We start from the raw sequence: 18,094 nt of genomic DNA on the forward strand, positions 1-18,094 counted from the left end.
TGCAGCAAAGCATGCTGGTTATACTCACTGTGGGACCTAAGGGGTTAATCCTCCGTATTGTGTAAAAAGGCCAATTGATCCTCTCTTCTCTGATCCTCCCCTTCTACTGTCCCCAATCCATCTACTGACAGTACAGAGCCCTAGGAGTCACTCTGCACATGCTTAGTTTGGTGTGTATTGCTAGAGAGTTTTTTTTTTTCCTTGGTAGGGTGCATGTGATCAGCACAGGGCCAATCAGCACCATCCAGACAGAGGATAAGGGCTCCTGCAGTCTCATAGGACAGTTAGAGCAGAATGGAAACTCCTCCTACAAGCTTTAACCAGTGCTCTGCCGGACACTGATAGAAGTCAGAAGACTAGTTTTACAAACTACTTAGCACCACAAAATGAATGGTTCTGTGTCCCCTAAGTGGGACAGTACTGGGAGGTGGGTAGGAGCCAGGGGCGGACTGACAACTCATGGGGCACCCGGGCAATAGGGGATCATGGGGCCCCTGTGTCCTTGCCCAAACTCAAAAAAGCCTATGATAAAGGTACCAGGGGCATTTCATAGGGCCCCCTACTGACCCCGGGCCTTCGGGCAGCGCCCGAGTTTCCAAATGGTCAGTCCTCCCCTGGTAGGAGCGGAACCAAGGGCTGGAGCTCGGAGGTGGGTAGGGGGCTTTAACCAGTGCTCTGCTGGACACTGATAGAAGTCACAAGACTAGTTTTACAAACTACTTAGCACCACAAAATGAATGGTTCTGTGTCTCCTAAGTGGGGCGGTACTGGGAGGTGGGTAGGAGCAGAACCAAGGGCCGGAGCTCGGAGGTGGGTAGGGGGCTTTAACCAGTGCTCTGCTGGACACTGATAGAAGTCACAAGACTAGTTTTACAAACTACTTAGCACCACAAAATGATTGGTTCTGTGTCCCCTAAGTACTAGGGGCAGTACTCGGAGGTGGGTAGGAGCAGAACCAAGGGCAAGAGCTCGGAGGTGGGTAGGGGGCGGAGACAATGTTTTCATATGTAGGCACCCCAACACACGTGTTTATGTTCATGTGTGTGTGCTGGGGTGGGGGGGGGGGGTCTGTATGTACTTGGATGTCACTTTAATTTCTTTAAACTTTTTTTTTAACTCCGCTTTATTGCTATCACATAAGTGGCTGACTTTGCTGTGACAGGTTCTCTTTACTGAGACATCAGGGGTCTATTAGGATCCCTGATGTCTCCCCTGAACTCCATTAGCTGTTCCTCCAGTGACCAGAGGGGGCAGTATAGGGCATGCCACGTGATGAAATGCCCCCCCAGTAATGCCAGGATGGGGCTTATAGTGTAGTTGGGCTGTAAAATCTCACCAGTGGGGGGACACAGACAAAAACGGTGACATCGCTTTCAACTTTTCTGCTTTTTCGCTGAAATGAAATGTTTTCCGTGAATTTGCGACGTGTCCTCAATGTGAGCTTCGTACGGCAGCGGTTCACTGAACGTCATGTTTGGTCTGCTGGCTCCCTCTATAGGATACCGGTGTATATGGACAGATACCACAACTTGGTTTAGGTTTTGTTTCATATTCTACATGGGAGCCAATCAAGTTGAAGGCAAAACTTTTTTCCCTTCGTTTTAGATTCATCCTTGTAACCATGGTCACAGACAGCAAGGGCCTGGAACATGGAGGACTTCCCCTTGGACTGAATTTCAGTTTTCAGGGAACCCCTGCTAAATATTACTACATCCACGGCTCATTCTACATTAGCATGGAAATCAGTGGGAAGAATGTCCCTTACATTGGTGGTCAGTGGGAAGAATGTCCCTTACATTGGGGGTCAGTGGGAAGAATGTCCCTTACATTGGGGGTCAGTGGGAAGAATGTCCCTTACATTGGGGGTCAGTGGGAAGAATGTCCCTTACATTGGTGATCAGTGGGAAGAATGTCCCTTACATTGGGGGTCAGTGGGAAGAATGTCCCTTACATTGGGGGTCAGTGGGAAGAATGTCCCTTACATTGGGGGTCAGTGGGAAGAATGTCCCTTACATTGGTGATCAGTGGGAAGAATGTCCCTTACATTGGAGGTCAGTGGGAAGAATGTCCCTTACATTGGGGGTCAGTGGGAAGAATGTTCCTTACATTGGTGATCAGTGGGAAGAATGTCCCTTACATTGGTGATCAGTGGGAAGAATGTCCCTTACATTGGTGATCAGTGGGAAGAATATCCCTTACATTGGGAGTCAGTGGGAAGAATGTTCCTTACATTGGGGGTCAGTGGGAAGAATATCCCTTACATTGGGAGTCAGTGGGAAGAATGTTCCTTACATTGGTGATCAGTGGGAAGAATGTCCCTTACATTGGTGATCAGTGGGAAGAATGTCCCTTACATTGGTGATCAGTGGGAAGAATGTCCGTTACATTGGTGGTCAGTGGGAAGAATGTCCCTTACATTGGTGATCAGTGGGAAGAATGTCCCTTACATTGGTGGTCAGTGGGAAGAATGTCCCTTACATTGGTGATCAGTGGGAAGAATGTCCCTTACATTGGTGGTCAGTGGGAAGAATGTCCCTTACATTGGTGATCAGTGGGAAGAATGTCCCTTACATTGGAGGTCAGTGGGAAGAATGCCCCTTACATTGGGGGTCAGTGGTAAGAACGTCCCTTTCATTGGTGGCCCGTGGGAATAATGCACCTTACATTGGTGTCAGTGGGAAGAATGTCCCTTACATTGGTGGTCAGTGAGAAGAATGCTCCTTACATTGGGGGTCAGTGGGAAGAATGTCCCTTACATTGGTGATAAGTGGGAAGAATGTCCCTTACATTGGTGGTCAGTGAGAAGAATGCTCCTTACATTGGGGGTCAGTGGGAAGAATGCTCCTTACATTGGTGGTCAGTGGGAAGAATGACCCTTACATTGGTGGTCAGTGGGAAGAATGACCCTTACATTGGTGGTCCGTGGGAATAATGCACCTTACATTGGTGTCAGTGGGAAGAATGTCCCTTACATTGGTGGTCAGTGAGAAGAATGCTCCTTACATTGGGGGTCAGTGGGAAGAATGTCCCTTACATTGGTGGTCAGTGAGAAGAATGCTCCTTACATTGGTGGTCAGTAAGAAGAATGCCCCTTACATTGGAGGTCAGTGGGAAGAATGCTCCTTACATTGGTGATCAGTGGGAAGAATGTCCCTTACATTGGAGGACAGTGGGAAGAATGCCCCTTACATTGGTGGTCAGTGGGAAGAGTGTCCCTTACATTGGTGGTCAGTGGGAAGAATGCTCCTTACATTGGGGGTCAGTGGGAAGAATATCCCTTACATTGGGGGTCAGTGTGAAGAATATACCTTACATTGGTGGTCAGTGGGAAGAGTGTCCCTTACATTGGGGGTGAGTGGGAAGAGTGTCCCTTACATTGGGGATCAGTGGGAACAATGTCCCTTACATTGGAGGTCAGTGGGAAGAATGCCCCTTACATTGGGGGTCAGTGGTAAGAACGTCCCTTACATTGGTGGTCAGTGGGAAGAATGTCCCTTATATTGGTGGTCAGTGAGAAGAATGCTTCTTACATTGGGGGTCAGTGAGAAGAATGCTCCTTACATTGGTGGTCAGTGAGAAGAATGCTCCTTACATTGGTGATCAGTGGGAAGAATGCCCCTTACATTGGTGGTCAGTGGGAAGAATGTCCCTTACATTGGTGGTCAGTGGGAAGAATGTCCCTTACATTGGTGGGAAGAATGCCCCTTACATTGGTGGTCAGTGGGAAGAATGCCCCTTACATTGGTGGTCAGTGGGAAGAATGCTCCTTACATTGGTGTTCAGTGGGAAGAAAGTCCCTTACATTGGTGGTCAGTGGGAAGAATGTCCCTTACATTGGTGGTCAGTGGGAAGAATGTTCCTTACATTGGTGGTGAGTGGGAAGAATGTCCCTTACATTGGTGGTGAGTGGGAAGAATGCCCCTTACATTGGTGGTCAGTGGGAAGAACGTCCCTTACATTGGTGGTCAGTGGTAAGAACGTCCCTTACATTGGTAATCAGTGGGAAGAATGCTGCTTACATTGGTGGTTGGTGGGAAGAATGTTCCTTACATTGGTGGTCAGTGGGAAGAATGTTCCTTACATTGGTGGTTGGTGGGAAGAATGTCCCTTACATTGGTGATGAGTGGGAAGAATGCTCCTTACATTGGTGGTCAGTGGGAAGAATGCTCCTTACATTGGTGGTTGGTAGGAAGAATGTCCCTTACATTGGTGATCGGTGGGAAGAATGCTCCTTACATTGGTGGTCAGTGGGAAGAATGCCCCTTAAATTGGTGGTCAGTAGGAAGAATGCTCCTTACATTGGTGATCAGTGGGAAGAATGTTCCTTACATTGGTGGTCGGTGGGAAGAATGTCCCTTACATTGGTTATCAGTGAGAAGAATGTTCCTTACATTGGTGATCGGTGGGAAGAATGCTCCATACAATGGAGGTCAGTGGGAAGAATGCTCCTTACATTGGTGGTCAATGGAAAGAATGTCCCTTACATTGGTGGGAAGAATGCCCCTTACATTGGTGACTGATGGGAAGAATCCTCCTTAAATTGTTGGTCATCAAGACAATGTCGACTTCTGGTGACCAGGTTGATATTGTTTCTCCAGAATGATCTATCTTCAGTTCCGGTCTTCAGTCTTGGCACGTTTATACTTTCTGTGACTGTATCCATCAACCTTACCTTTGGTTGTCCTCTTCTCTTCAACTTTTACCAGCAGTATTGCCTTTATCCAGTTAGCGGATTCTTCTCATAATATGTCCAAAACAAGAGAGCTTCATTTTAGTTATCTAGGCTTCCAGTGAAAGGTTGGGTTGGATTTGTTGAAGGATCCATGTATTTGTTTTCCTTGCTGTCCACTGCATTCTTAGAATTTTTCACCAAGACCAAAGTTAAAAGACGTCAATACTTTTCCTGCTTCTTCATTGTCCGGCTTTCACATTGATAAACAGCAACAGAAAATATCGTGGTCTGGACAATGCTCATCTTTATTTTTTAGACACATCAGTACGTTTGAAGTATTATTTTCTAGGTCTTTCATCTTTGATCTTCCAAGTGCTAGTCTGTGTTGTATTTCTGGACTGTTGGATTCTTTTGTGGCCATTCATTGATGAAAAGAGGATCATAAATAATGACCTTTTTTTAACCCTTTGCCATTTAAAGGATCTGAAAGCCAGGACTTCCTGATCATGTAATCACTGTGATTGGCTGTCACGTGATCGTGAGCCCGTCCAAACAGTGAGGCATGGGAGCAGCTTGGTCACTGTTCTTGGATGCCCACAGCTATCATGCTGTCATCACAGAATGGCTTTGAAGTTTACCAAACTTACTGCCATATATATGCATTATGCCAGGGCCAGGGGCGGACTGACCATTTGGAAACTCGGGCGCTGCCAGAGGGCCCGGGGTCAGTAGGGGGCCCCATGAGATGCCCCTGGTACCTTTTTCATAGGCTTTTTTGAGTTTGGGCAAGGACACAGGGGCCCCATGATCCCCTATTGCCCGGGGGCCCCATGAGTTGTCAGTCCACCCCTGGCCAAGGCTTAAAATTTCAAGTTCTTAGCTACTAGCAGGTGGGCGTGCCCTGGGGCTGTAGGTGGGGCTACTGTGACATGATAGGTGTGCCAGGAGACAGTGTCTGTCTACCCAGCTGCCTGTGCTGCCTTATAGTGGCTCGGGCTTTGCCAGTGACTCACCCCCACATTATTTTCACTCGCCAAATGTGAGCAGGCGAGTGGAAATTTTAAGCCCTGCATTATGCCATTGTGAAATGATTAAAGCTCCAGTCAAAACTACAAAAAAAAATACTCACCTGTTCCACGATCCAGCGGTGTGCTCACCGCAGCCCCTTTCACCGGTTGTCCTCACTCCCCGGCATTGGCATCCTAAATGTGGGCATCTGGCTGTGACAGCTGGTGGCTTCACAGCCGGGTGCCCACTGCGCATGCGTGAGTAGCGCTGAGCCTTGTAAAATGGTCCTGTAGTCTTTTGGGACCTGCAATGTGTCCAAGAAGACTATGGGGAGGGAGGGGGAAGGAAAAATTCTCCTCACCTAGGCAGAAGTGGGAGTTCGTACCTGGCAAAATCAGGTACCACTCCCCAATTCCTCACAGGGAGCGGGGGACCAGTAGAATGCTTGGCATAAGAGGTAGCACCAGAGTAATTATATGCTGAACTTTCAGCGTTAGGTCCAAAAACACTGGCACGGGCAGGCATAGACCCCCCAGAAGAACTGGGTCCTGGGCAGCTTCTAAATATACGCAATGCAGAGCCGCCACTGCGGTCAGGTTCTTATGGCATCTGGTTCCAGCACTGAAATAAGTCACCCAAAATCGATAGATATCCTCTAGCCCATCACTCTCAGCAACATATATTATATGGAAAAAGGTTTGTGGAAACCTGACCATTACTCTTATATGAACTTTTTGGATATCCTATTCCAAATCCACAACCATTATTATGGAGTTGCTGATGTTGGCCGAAGAGACCTGGCTCACTGTCAGAGTACCAACTCATCCCAAAGGTGTTTGGTTGGGTTGAGGTCAGGTACTGATGTTAGATGAGAAGATCTGATTCTAAAGGTTTACAACGGGGTTGAGGTCAGATATTGATGTTGGACGAGAAGACTTGGCACACAGTGGGCATTCCAATTAATTCTAAAGGTGTTCAGTTGGGCTGAGGTCAGGTATTGATGGTGGATGAGTACACCTTGCACACAATGGACATTCCAATTCAACCTAAAGGTGTCCATTTGGGTTGAAGTCAGATACTGATGTTGGAGGAAAGAACCTGGTTCACAGTTGGTGTTTCAATTCATCCCAAAGGTGTTCAGTAGGGTTGAGGTCAGGTACTGACATTGGATGAGAAGACCTGATCCCAAAGGTGTTCAGTGGGGTTGAGACAAGGTATCGATGTTGGATGAGAAGACCTGATCTAAAAGGTGTTCAGTAGGGTTGAGGACAGATACCGATGTTGGATGAGAAGACCCGATCGCAAAGGTTTTCAGTCGGGTTGAAGTCAGTTAAAAATGTTGGATGAGAACACCAGATCCCAGAGGTGTTCAGTAGCTTTGAGGTCAGACACTGATATTAAAAGAGAAGACCAGATCCCAAAGATGTTCAGTAGGGCTGAGGACAGATACTGATGTGGGATGAGAAGACCTGATTCTAGAGTTGTTCAGTAGGGTTGATGTCAGGTATTGATGCTGTATAAGAAGACCTGATCCCAGAGTTGTTCAGTAGAGTTGATATCAGGTATTGATGCTGTATGAGAAGACCTGATCCCAAAGGTGTTCTTGTAGAGTTATTATTATTATATAGGATTTATATAGCGCCAACAGTTTGCGCAGCGCTTTACAAAACAAAGGTACACATTACAATTACAATACAATTTGGTACAAGAGGAAAACAGAGGGCCCTGCTCCTTAGATCTTACAATCTAGGAGGAGGTGTTGAGTAAAAAAAAAAGGTAATAGCTGTGGGGGGATGAGCTGATGGAGGTTTACGAGGTAGAAGCAGGATAGGCTTCTTTAAAGAGAAAGGTTTTCAGGGTTTAGGACAGATGCTGATGTTGGATGAGAAGACCTGATCGCAAAGGTCTTCAGTTGGGTTGAGTTCAATTTCTGATGGTGGATGAGAAGACCTGATCGCAAAGGTCTTCAGTTGGGTTGAGTTCAATTACTGATGTTGGATGAGAAGACCTGATCGCAAAGGTCTTCAGTTGGGTTGAGTTCAATTACTGATGCTGGATGAGAAGACCTGATCGCAAAAGGTCTTCAGTTGGGTTGAGTTCAGTTACTGATGCTGGATGAGAAGACCTGATCGCAAAGGTCTTCAGTTGGGTTGAGTTCAATTACTGATGCTGGATGAGAAGACCTGATCGCAAAGGTCCTCAGTTGGGTTGAGTTCAATTACTGATGGTGGATGAGAAGACCTGATCGCAAAGGTCTTCAGTTGGGTTGAGTTCAATTACTGATGTTGGATGAGAAGACCTGGTCGCAAAGGTCTTCAGTTGGGTTGAGTTCAATTACTGATGCTGGATGAGAAGACCTGATCGCAAAGGTCTTCAGTTGGGTTGAGTTCAATTACTGATGGTGGATGAGAAGACCTGATTGCAAAGGTCTTCAGTTGGGTTGAGTTCAATTACTGATGGTGGATGAGAAGACCTGATCGCAAAGGTCTTCAGTTGGGTTGAGTTCAATTACTGATGCTGGATGAGAAGACCTGATCGCAAAGGTCTTCAGTTGGGTTGAGTTCAATTACTGATGGTGGATGAGAAGACCTGATCGCAAAGGTCTTCAGTTGGGTTGAGTTCAATTACTGATGCTGGATGAGAAGACCTGATCGCAAAGGTCTTCAGTTGGGTTGAGTTCAATTACTGATGGTGGATGAGAAGACCTGATCGCAAAGGTCTTCAGTTGGGTTGAGTTCAATTACTGATGCTGGATGAGAAGACCTGATCGCAGAGGTCTTCAGTTGGGTTGAGTTCAATTACTGATGCTGGATGAGAAGACCTGATCGCAAAGGTCTTCAGTTGGGTTGAGTTCAATTACTGATGCTGGATGAGAAGACCTGATCGAAAAGGTCCTCAGTTGGGTTGAGTTCAATTACTGATGGTGGATGAGAAGACCTGATCGCAAAGGTCTTCAGTTGGGTTGAGTTCAATTACTGATGCTGGATGAGAAGACCTGATCGCAAAGGTCTTCAGTTGGGTTGAGTTCAATTACTGATGTTGGATGAGAAGACCTGATCGCAAAGGTCTTCAGTTGGATTGAGTTCAATTACTGATGCTGGATGAGAAGACCTGATCCCAAAGATGTTCAGTAAGGTTGAGGTCAGGGATCTGTGCAGGACACTTGAGTTCCTCCACACCAAACTCATCACACTCATGTCTTTATGGAGCTGGCTTTGTACACAGGGGCATGGTCATGCTGGAACAAAAAAGGGCCTTCACCAATATGTTACCACAAGGTTGCAAAAGCACAAAATGTCTTTAGGAGTATTAATACCTTTCACTGGAAACATCTGAACTCAATCATTTGGAGGGGTGTCCTCATACTTTGGCCCATATAATATACAATATCTGTCTGTGGCCAGCCACACAGTTGGACTTATTGTCTCTTCCAATAGCAAATACCAGTGAATGAGGTTGACAACAATCAGAAAAATAATAAAAAAAAAAAACACAAAAAGAAGCCACCACACAGAAGTGATAAGCAGCACAAAGTAGAGAAAAACCTACCCCGTGGGCAGCAGTATGCAAATGCGAAAGTGTTGATAAAGCATTTATATGGGGGATGGGACAGGAACTTCCAGTGCTTACAGTTATACAAATGGAAGCAGACCCTTCAATTGGGAGTCCCCGTCTCCCGATTGTGCTCCTGCACCATCACCCTGGCATACAGACCCGAGCACACATTCCGCAGGCATGGTCCACCATTGTCGCCATCTTAAATCCCACCCTGAGAAATGCCATGTAGCTGTAGTGCATCTAGACAGAAGTGGCTGCAAAGAGACTCACTGGCTTCAATACCATCCAAGTCACTGGCCTAGAATGATTATGCAGATCAGAGAGATCCAAGAGAAGTTAGAAGCATTTGTGTTGAATGGGGGGGGGGGGGTTACACTGAAGAAATGCTCCCTCCTGCCTGCAGCAGACTGTACGTATCATCTAAGCATAGACACACCTAAAAGGTTGTAGTGTGAGTACTGGGGAAGGGGAGACTAAGGAAATGCTCCCTTCTGCCTGCAGCAGACTGATGACATCATCTCAACCTAGGCAAAGTTACAGTGTTGCAGTCTGCTCACTGGGGCTGGGGCGACTGAAGAAATGCTTCCTCCTGCCTGCAGCAGACTGATGACATCTGAGCCTAAGCAAAGTTACAATGTTGTAGGTCAGGGGTCTCCAGACTTCCTAAACAAAGGGCCAGTTAACAGTCTTTCAGACTTTAGGGGGGGCCAGACTGCGGGAAGTCAGAGCAGAGAATGTCCTTGCTTCACTGGGAGTAAAGAAAGCCCGATCTTTGGAATTAGGGGAGGAATTATACCCCATTGTTGGTGTCAGTGGAAGGAATAATTCCTCATCATTGGCGTCAGTGGGTGGAATAGTGCCCCATCATTGGTGTCAGTGGGAGGAATAGTGCCCCATCATTGGTATCAGTGGGAGGAATAGTGCCCCATCATTGGTGTCAGTGGGAGGAATAGTGCCCCATCATTGGTGTCAGTGGGAGGAATAGTGCCACATCATTGGTATCAGTGGGAGGAATAGTGCCCCATCATTGGTATCAGTGGGAGGAATAGTGCCCCATCATTGGTGTCAGTGGGAGGAATAGTGCCCCATCATTGGTGTCAGTGGGAGGAATAGTGCCCCATCATTGGTATCAGTGGGAGGAATAGTGCCCCATCATTGGTATCAGTGGGGGGGGGATAGTGTCCCATCATTGGTATCAGTGGGGGGGGATAGTGTCCCATCATTGGTGTCAGTGGGAGGAATAGTGCCCCATCATTGGTCTCAGTGGGAGGAATAGTGCCCCATCATTGGTATCAGTGGGAGGAATAGTGCCCCATCATTGGTATCAGTGGGAGGAATAGTGCCCCATCATTGGTATCAGGGGGAGGAATAGTGTCCCATCATTGGTGTCAGTGAGAGGAATAGTGCCCCGTCATTGGTATCAGTGGGGGAGGAATAGTGCCCCATCATTGGTGTCAGTGGGAGGAATAGTGCCCCATCATTGGTGTCAGTGGGAGGAATAGTGTCCCCATCATTGGTGTCAGTGGGAGGAATAGTGCCCCATCATTGGTGTCAGTGGGAGGAATAGTGCCCCATCATTGGTATCAGTGGGAGGAATAGTGCCCTATCATTGGTGTCAGTGGGAGGAATAGTGCCCCATCATTGGTGTCAGTGGGAGGAATAGTGCCCCATCTTTGGTATCATTGGTGTCAGTAGGAGGAATAGTGTCCCATCATTGGTGTCAGTGAGAGGAATAGTGCCCTATCATTGGTGTCAGTGGGAGGAATAGTGCCCCATCATTGGTGTCAGTGGGAGGAATAGTGCCCCATCTTTGGTATCATTGGTGTCAGTAGGAGGAATAGTGTCCCATCATTGGTGTCAGTGGGAGGAATAGTGTCCCATCATTGGTATCAGTGGGAGGAATAGTGCCCCATCATTGGTGTCAGTGGGAGGAATAGTGCCCCATCATTGGTGTCAGTGGGAGGAATAGTGCCCCATCATTGGTGTCAGTGGGAGGAATAGTGCCCCATCATTGGTATCAGTGGGAGGAATAGTGCCCCATCATTGGTATCAGTGGGAGGAATAGTGCCCCATCATTGGTATCAGTGGGAGGAATAGTGCCCCATCCTTGGTGTCAGTGGGAGGAATAGTGTCCCATCATTGGTGTCAGTAGGAGGAATAGTGTCCCATCATTGGTATCAGTGGGAGGAATAGTGCCCCATCATTGGTATCAGTGGGAGGAATAGTGTCCCATCATTGGTATCAGTGGGAGGAATAGTGCCCATCATTGGTATCAGTGGGGGAGGAATAGTGTCCCATCATTGGTGTCAGTGAGAGGAATAGTGCCCCGTCATTGGTATCAGTGGGGGAGGAATAGTGCCCCATCATTGGTGTCAGTGGGAGGAATAGTGCCCCATCATTGGTGTCAGTGGGAGGAATAGTGTCCCCATCATTGGTGTCAGTGGGAGGAATAGTGCCCCATCATTGGTATCAGTGGGTGGAATAGTGCCCTATCATTGGTGTCAGTGGGAGGAATAGTGCCCCATCATTGGTGTCAGTGGGAGGAATAGTGCCCCATCTTTGGTATCATTGGTGTCAGTAGGAGGAATAGTGTCCCATCATTGGTGTCAGTGAGAGGAATAGTGCCCTATCATTGGTGTCAGTGGGAGGAATAGTGCCCCATCATTGGTGTCAGTGGGAGGAATAGTGCCCCATCTTTGGTATTAGTGGGAGGAATAGTGCCCCATCATTGGTGTCAGTGGGAGGAATAGTGCCCCATCATTGGTGTCAGTGGGAGGAATAGTGACCCGTCATTGGTGTCAGTGGGAGGAATAGTGCCCCATCATTGGTGTCAGTGGGAGGAATAGTGCCCCATCATTGGTATCAGTGGGAGGAATAGTGCCCCGTCATTGGTATCAGTGGGAGGAATAGTGCCCCATCATTGGTATCAGTGGGAGGAATAGTGACCCGTCATTGGTGTCAGTGGGAGGAATAGTGCCCCATCATTGGTGTCAGTGGGAGGAATAGTGCCCCATCATTGGTGTCAGTGGGAGGAATAGTGCCCCATCATTGGTATCAGTGGGAGGAATAGTGCCCCATCATTGGTGTCAGTGGCAGGAATAGTGCCCCGTCATTGGTATCAGTGGGGGAGGAATAGTGTCCCATCATTGGTGTCAGTGAGAGGAATAGTGCCCCGTCATTGGTATCAGTGGGGGAGGAATAGTGCCCCATCATTGGTGTCAGTGGGAGGAATAGTGCCCCATCATTGGTGTCAGTGGGAGGAATAGTGTCCCCATCATTGGTGTCAGTGGGAGGAATAGTGCCCCATCATTGGTGTCAGTGGGAGGAATAGTGCCCCATCATTGGTATCAGTGGGAGGAATACTGCCCTATCATTGGTGTCAGTGGGAGGAATAGTGCCCCATCATTGGTGTCAGTGGTAGGAATAGTGTCCCATCATTGGTGTCAGTGAGAGGAATAGTGCCCTATCATTGGTGTCAGTGGGAGGAATAGTGCCCCATCTTTGGTATCATTGGTGTCAGTAGGAGGAATAGTGTCCCATCATTGGTGTCAGTGAGAGGAATAGTGCCCTATCATTGGTGTCAGTGGGAGGAATAGTGCCCCATCTTTGGTATCATTGGTGTCAGTAGGAGGAATAGTGTCCCATCATTGGTGTCAGTGGGAGGAATAGTGCCCCATCATTGGTGTCAGTGGGAGGAATAGTGCCCCATCATTGGTATCAGTGGGAGGAATAGTGCCCCATCATTGGTGTCAGCGGGAGGAATAGTGCCCCATCATTGGTATCAGTGGGAGAAATAGTGCCCCATCATTGGTGTCAGTGGGAGGAATAGTGTCCATCATTGGTATCAGTGGGAGGAATAGTGCCCCATCATTGGTATCAGTGGGAGGAATAGTGCCCCATCATTGGTGTCAGTGGAAGGAATAGAGTCCCATCATTGGTATCAGTGGGAGGAATAGTGCCCCATCATTGGTATCAGTGGGAGGAATAGTGTCCTATCATTGGTGTCAGTGGGAGGAATAGTGCCCCATCATTGGTATCAGTGGGAGGAATAGTGCCCCATCATTGGTGTCAGTGGAAGGAATAGAGTCCCATCATTGGTATCAGTGGGAGGAATAGTGTCCTATCATTGGTGTCAGTGGGAGGAATAGTGCCCCGTCACTGGCGTCAGTGGGTGGACTAGTGGCTTGTCATTGGTGTCAATGGGAGCAACAGTGTCCCATCATTGGTGTCATTAGAAGGAATTGTATCCCAGCAGCAGTCTGATTACATCATCTGAGTCTAGGCAAAGATACAATGTTGTAGTCTGATTACTGGGGGAGGGGAGACTGAGGAAATGGCTCCTCCTGTGTGCAGCAGACTGATAACATCATCTCAGCCTAGGCAAAGTCACTGGACTGGAGTTCATGGATGACTTTTTAGCAATACTGCTGAATATTGCGACATGCCAGGAACAGAAAGTCGCTATAGGTCCGCTAAAAGACTTACCCCAGGTGCACACCTACGCGTTTTCCGCAGCGTTTTGCAGAAACGGACAGCAGTCCATTTAACACGCTTTCCTACGGGACACGTTCACATCTGTGCGTTTTTTGGAAAGGGTCGGGACTTTTTTTGAACGCAAAAAATTTGCGTTTTTGTTTCTATAGACTTCGATGGAAACGCTGCAGAAAAGCATGTATTGCGTTTTGAATTTGAAATCTGCCTAGCAACAAGGAATTTTTTTTTAACCCCTCACCTACAGGACACTTATACCCCCTTACTGTCACCCCCTTACTGTCCAGGCCAATTTCCAGCTCTCAGCGCTGTCACACTTTGAATGACAATTGCGCGGTCATGCAACACTGCACCCATATGAAATTTTTATCATTTTTTTGTGACAGATAGAGCTTTATTTTGGTGGTATTTAATCACCTCGGGGATTTAAATTTTTTCTTAAACAAACCAAAAACCACTGAAAATTTTGAAAAAAAAAAAGTTTTTTCTTAGTTTTTGTTATAACATTTTGTAAATAAGTGATTTTTCTCCTTCACTGATGTGCGCTAATGAGACTGTAGTGATGGGCACTGATAGGCTGCACTGATGGACACTGATAGGTGGCACTGATGGGCACTGATGAGGAGGCACTGGTAGGTGGCTCTGATGGGCATTGACAGGTATCACTGATGGGCACTGAAAGGCAGCACTGATATATGGCACTGATAGGCGACACTGACTGGCACGGATAGGCGGCACTGATGTGCACTGATAGGCGGCACTGACTGGCACTGTTAGGTGGCACTGATTGGCAGCACTGATAGGTGGCACTGATTGGCATTGATAGGTGCCACTGACTGGTACTGATGGGTGACACTGAAAGGCATATACAAATATAAAATGCAGCGCTGTGGGATATTGCTCTGGTATAGGTGACAGAAATATAGACATAAAACCAAACATGGAATATAGAATATATATCAAATGGATAAAATGCAGTCCTGTAATGGTGCTCGCTGTTCTCCAGTGCAAATGCTAGAAATGCGCACTAACCAGAAGCGTATTGGTAATACGCATGTATATAGATAATGGATAATCCCTCTTCTCTGGAACTGGTGCAAGGGTCACTCTAAGGCTGCAAAAATGAGAAGCTCCTCACAGGAGACATAGGGAAGAACTCATAGTGTAGTATTTTAAATCTGCTTTATTATTCAAAAAAGCGTTGGTAAGTATCACAGTAGTGCCAGATACAAGTGAGTGACTGACCCTTCCAAAATCAAAGATGGCCGCCGGGCCTCCAAGTGGCGCCGGCGGCGTGATGTCAAAGAGGGATTATCCATTCCACACATCTCTGCAAGGATATCTCTGGCCTGTGGGACTTCATTTTCTCCACACGAGGGCGCTTCATTTCTACAGCATCCAGCTCCTATCCAGCTTCTGACCAGAAAGAGAGGGGATTCTTCAGGATTATCTATATACATGCGTATTACCAATACGCTTCTGGTTAGTGCGCATTTCTATCATTTGCACTGGAGAACAGCGAGCACCATTACAGGACTGCAGTTTATCCATTTATGATATATATTCTATATTCCATGTTTGGTTTTAGGTCTATATTTCTGTCACCTATACCAGAGCAATATCGCACAGCGCTGCATTTTATATTTGTATATCCACTTTGGGACTTTTTATGCGTTTTCCTTGAATGTTCAGCTGCTGACACTTTGGAGCGCTCACTGTAGCCTTTCTATTTACATGACACTGAAAGGCAGCTCAGATGGGCACTGATATGTGGCATTGATGTGCACTGGTAGTCACTGATGAGCACTGATGGACACTGACAGGTGGCACTGCTGGGGCTACACTGATCATCAGGGCACACCGATCATCAGTGCCCTGATGATCAGTGTACATGTCCCCTCCGAGGGATGCCGATTACCGGCTCTCCTCTCTTCTCCTCTGTCAGCGCGACAGCTCGAGAGGAGAGAAATCCCGATAACCGGCATTTCTCTGTTTATATGCGATTAGCTGTGATTGGACACAGCTGATCACATGACCGAGCCGACATCTTCGGCTCTTTCCCTGGATCAGTGATCCGCTGTGTCCGAGGGACACAGCGCACCGCCGATCGCCGCGCGCTCCCTGAGCCGCGCATGCGCGGTGAGAATGGGAGGACGTCGTACGACGTCCTCCCAGAACGAGAAAACCGCCTTGCGTCCGTCATATTACTATATGGCGGGCGGGAGGTGGTTAAAAAAAAAACGCAAAACGCATCAAAATCAGAAACGGCTCAAACGCCAACCTGCACAGGTGTGACCCTATCCTTAGTCATTCCTAATACAACACAGAGTCCGTTCTCACCTGTAGTTTTCCCGTCCGCTCCTATCAGCGGCAGGGTGACGGCCGCTGTGACGCCATCTGCAGGCAACGCCGTGTACACCACCGGAAGCGACTGCACCACGACAGGGATGGTCTGCAGGCTGCCCATTTTACTGGGTAAATTGACGGCGGGGATGGTGTGAATGACGTGCAGGATCCGTTGTCCGCTACTGCCCTGCGTGGTGGCCAAGATGGAGCCCGGGGAAAGTACCGCTGGGATGGCCGAGCTCAGGCCGGACAGGGAGACCACCGGAGGGGGCGTGCTCATCGACGTCGAAGGAAGGGGGCTCTGGGACTGCCACATGGAGTTCTTGGGCTTGTGAAGAGATAAGTCGACGGGTTCCGATTGCTGCAAACTGCTGTCGCTGTCCAGGAGCTGCTCGGGCGGCTCCATCTTGATGTCGCCGAGAAGGGTGGAAGCGGAGGCCTCGTTGCCAATCTTGCAATGCGATGACATTATCGGGGAAGCGCTGGAAGCCTGAAGGAAGGGAGAGATTGGAAGATGTTACAGCAAATGGCAACCCGAGATCAAGAAGTCAACGTATCGCGCCAACATCTCATTTACACAATAATTCCCGTAATGTGTCTAATATGTCAATTTCCTTTTACTGTCGGCTCCATCTAGTGGGCAAAATGTGGTCATTTCTTGAAATATCTCTATCAGGAAAATACCATATTATGGCCACTAGATGGAGCCAATGTCCCCAGCAACTCAAAGCCTATGCTGGGCTTTCCTTTTGTCCCCAGCGGCTGCCGATGACCCCAGCAACTCAATACCTTTGCAGGGCTTTCCTTTTGTCCCCAGCGGCTGCCGATGACCCCAGCAACTCAATACCTTTGCAGGGCTTTCCTTTTGTCCCCAGCGGCTGCCGATGACCCCAGCAGCTCAAAGCCTATGCTGGGCTTTCCTTTTACCCCCAGCAGCTGCCGATGACCCCAACAACTCAAAGCCTATGCAGGGCTTTCCTTTTGCCCCCAGCGGCAGCCAATGACCCCAGCAGCTCAAAGCCTATGCTGGGCTTTCCTTTTGCCCCCAGCAGCTGCCGATGACCCCAGCAACTCAAAGCCTATGCTGGGCTTTCCTATTGCCCCCAGCGGCAGCCAATGAACCCAGCAACTCAAAGCCTATGCTGGGCTTTTCCTTTTGTCCCCAGCGGCTGCTGATGACACCAGCAGCTCAAAGCCTATTCAGACTTTCCTTTCGCCCCCAGCAGCAGCCGAAGAACCCAGCAACTCAAAGCCTATACTGGGCTTTCCTTTTGCCCCCAGCGGCTGCCGGTGACCCCAGCAACTCAAACCCTTTGCAGGGCTTTCCTTTTGTCCCCAGCGGCTGCCGATGACCCCAGCAACTCAAAGCCTATGCTGGGCTTTCCTTTTGCCCCCAGCAGCTCAAAGCCTGTGCTGGGCTTTCCTTTTGCCCCCAGCAGCTCAAAGCCTATGCTGGGCTTTCCTTTTGCCCCCAGCAGCTCAAAGCCTATGCTGGGCTTTCCTTTTGCCACCAGCAGCAGCAGGCATTCACACAACTGTCACGAAAAATCCCCGCAATGCGGCTAATATGTCAATTTTTTATGACCTGGGTAAGAAAGAAGGAGTACTGGAAAATGGCAACTTTGGGTGTGCGGTTCACAGGACATTTATTAAAAGTGATCCAACACGTTTCATAGGAATGAACTCTCCCTTTCTCAGGGCTAATGAGCCCCCAAAACGCATCGGCCCGATGTACATAATTAAACGTCTTATGAGCCGTACACCAAAAAGATGCAGTTTTCCAGACATTGGGAGCTCAGTCTTCTCGCTGAAAAGACTATAAGGCCTTATCGGAACGGTAGCAGCCCAAGCTCACGGGTGTGAAACTGGTGGCCTTCCAGCTGTCGCCAAACTACAAGTCCCATGAGGCATTGCAAGGCTGACAATTACAAGCATGACTACCAAAGGCAGAGGCATGATGGTGTAGCAATCGTGCACACAGAAATGGATGCGAACCTCCATTTTGGCAAAAGCCTCCAT

The 18,094-nt window shown here is 48.2% G+C and overlaps 1 protein-coding gene across 2 annotated transcripts in view; it reads right to left on the reverse strand.

Moving 5' to 3' along the window:
• The window catches only part of LOC149457046 (Krueppel-like factor 8), a 97,750-nt gene that overhangs the window by 19,951 nt on the left and 59,705 nt on the right, over positions 1-18,094 (reverse strand). For both annotated transcript variants that reach the window (XM_089684130.1, XM_089684128.1), the window contains exon 2: positions 16,070-16,565. In XM_089684130.1, the coding sequence (XP_089540256.1) occupies positions 16,070-16,544 (475 nt within the window). In that variant the 5' untranslated portion in view covers positions 16,545-16,565. The remainder of the gene's footprint in view (positions 1-16,069; positions 16,566-18,094) is intronic.

This window comes from Staurois parvus, unplaced genomic scaffold (assembly GCF_062004578.1).
Source record: "Staurois parvus isolate SC_StPar_1 unplaced genomic scaffold, SC_StPar_1.0 ptg000337l, whole genome shotgun sequence".
Lineage (NCBI taxonomy): Eukaryota > Metazoa > Chordata > Amphibia > Anura > Ranidae > Staurois > Staurois parvus.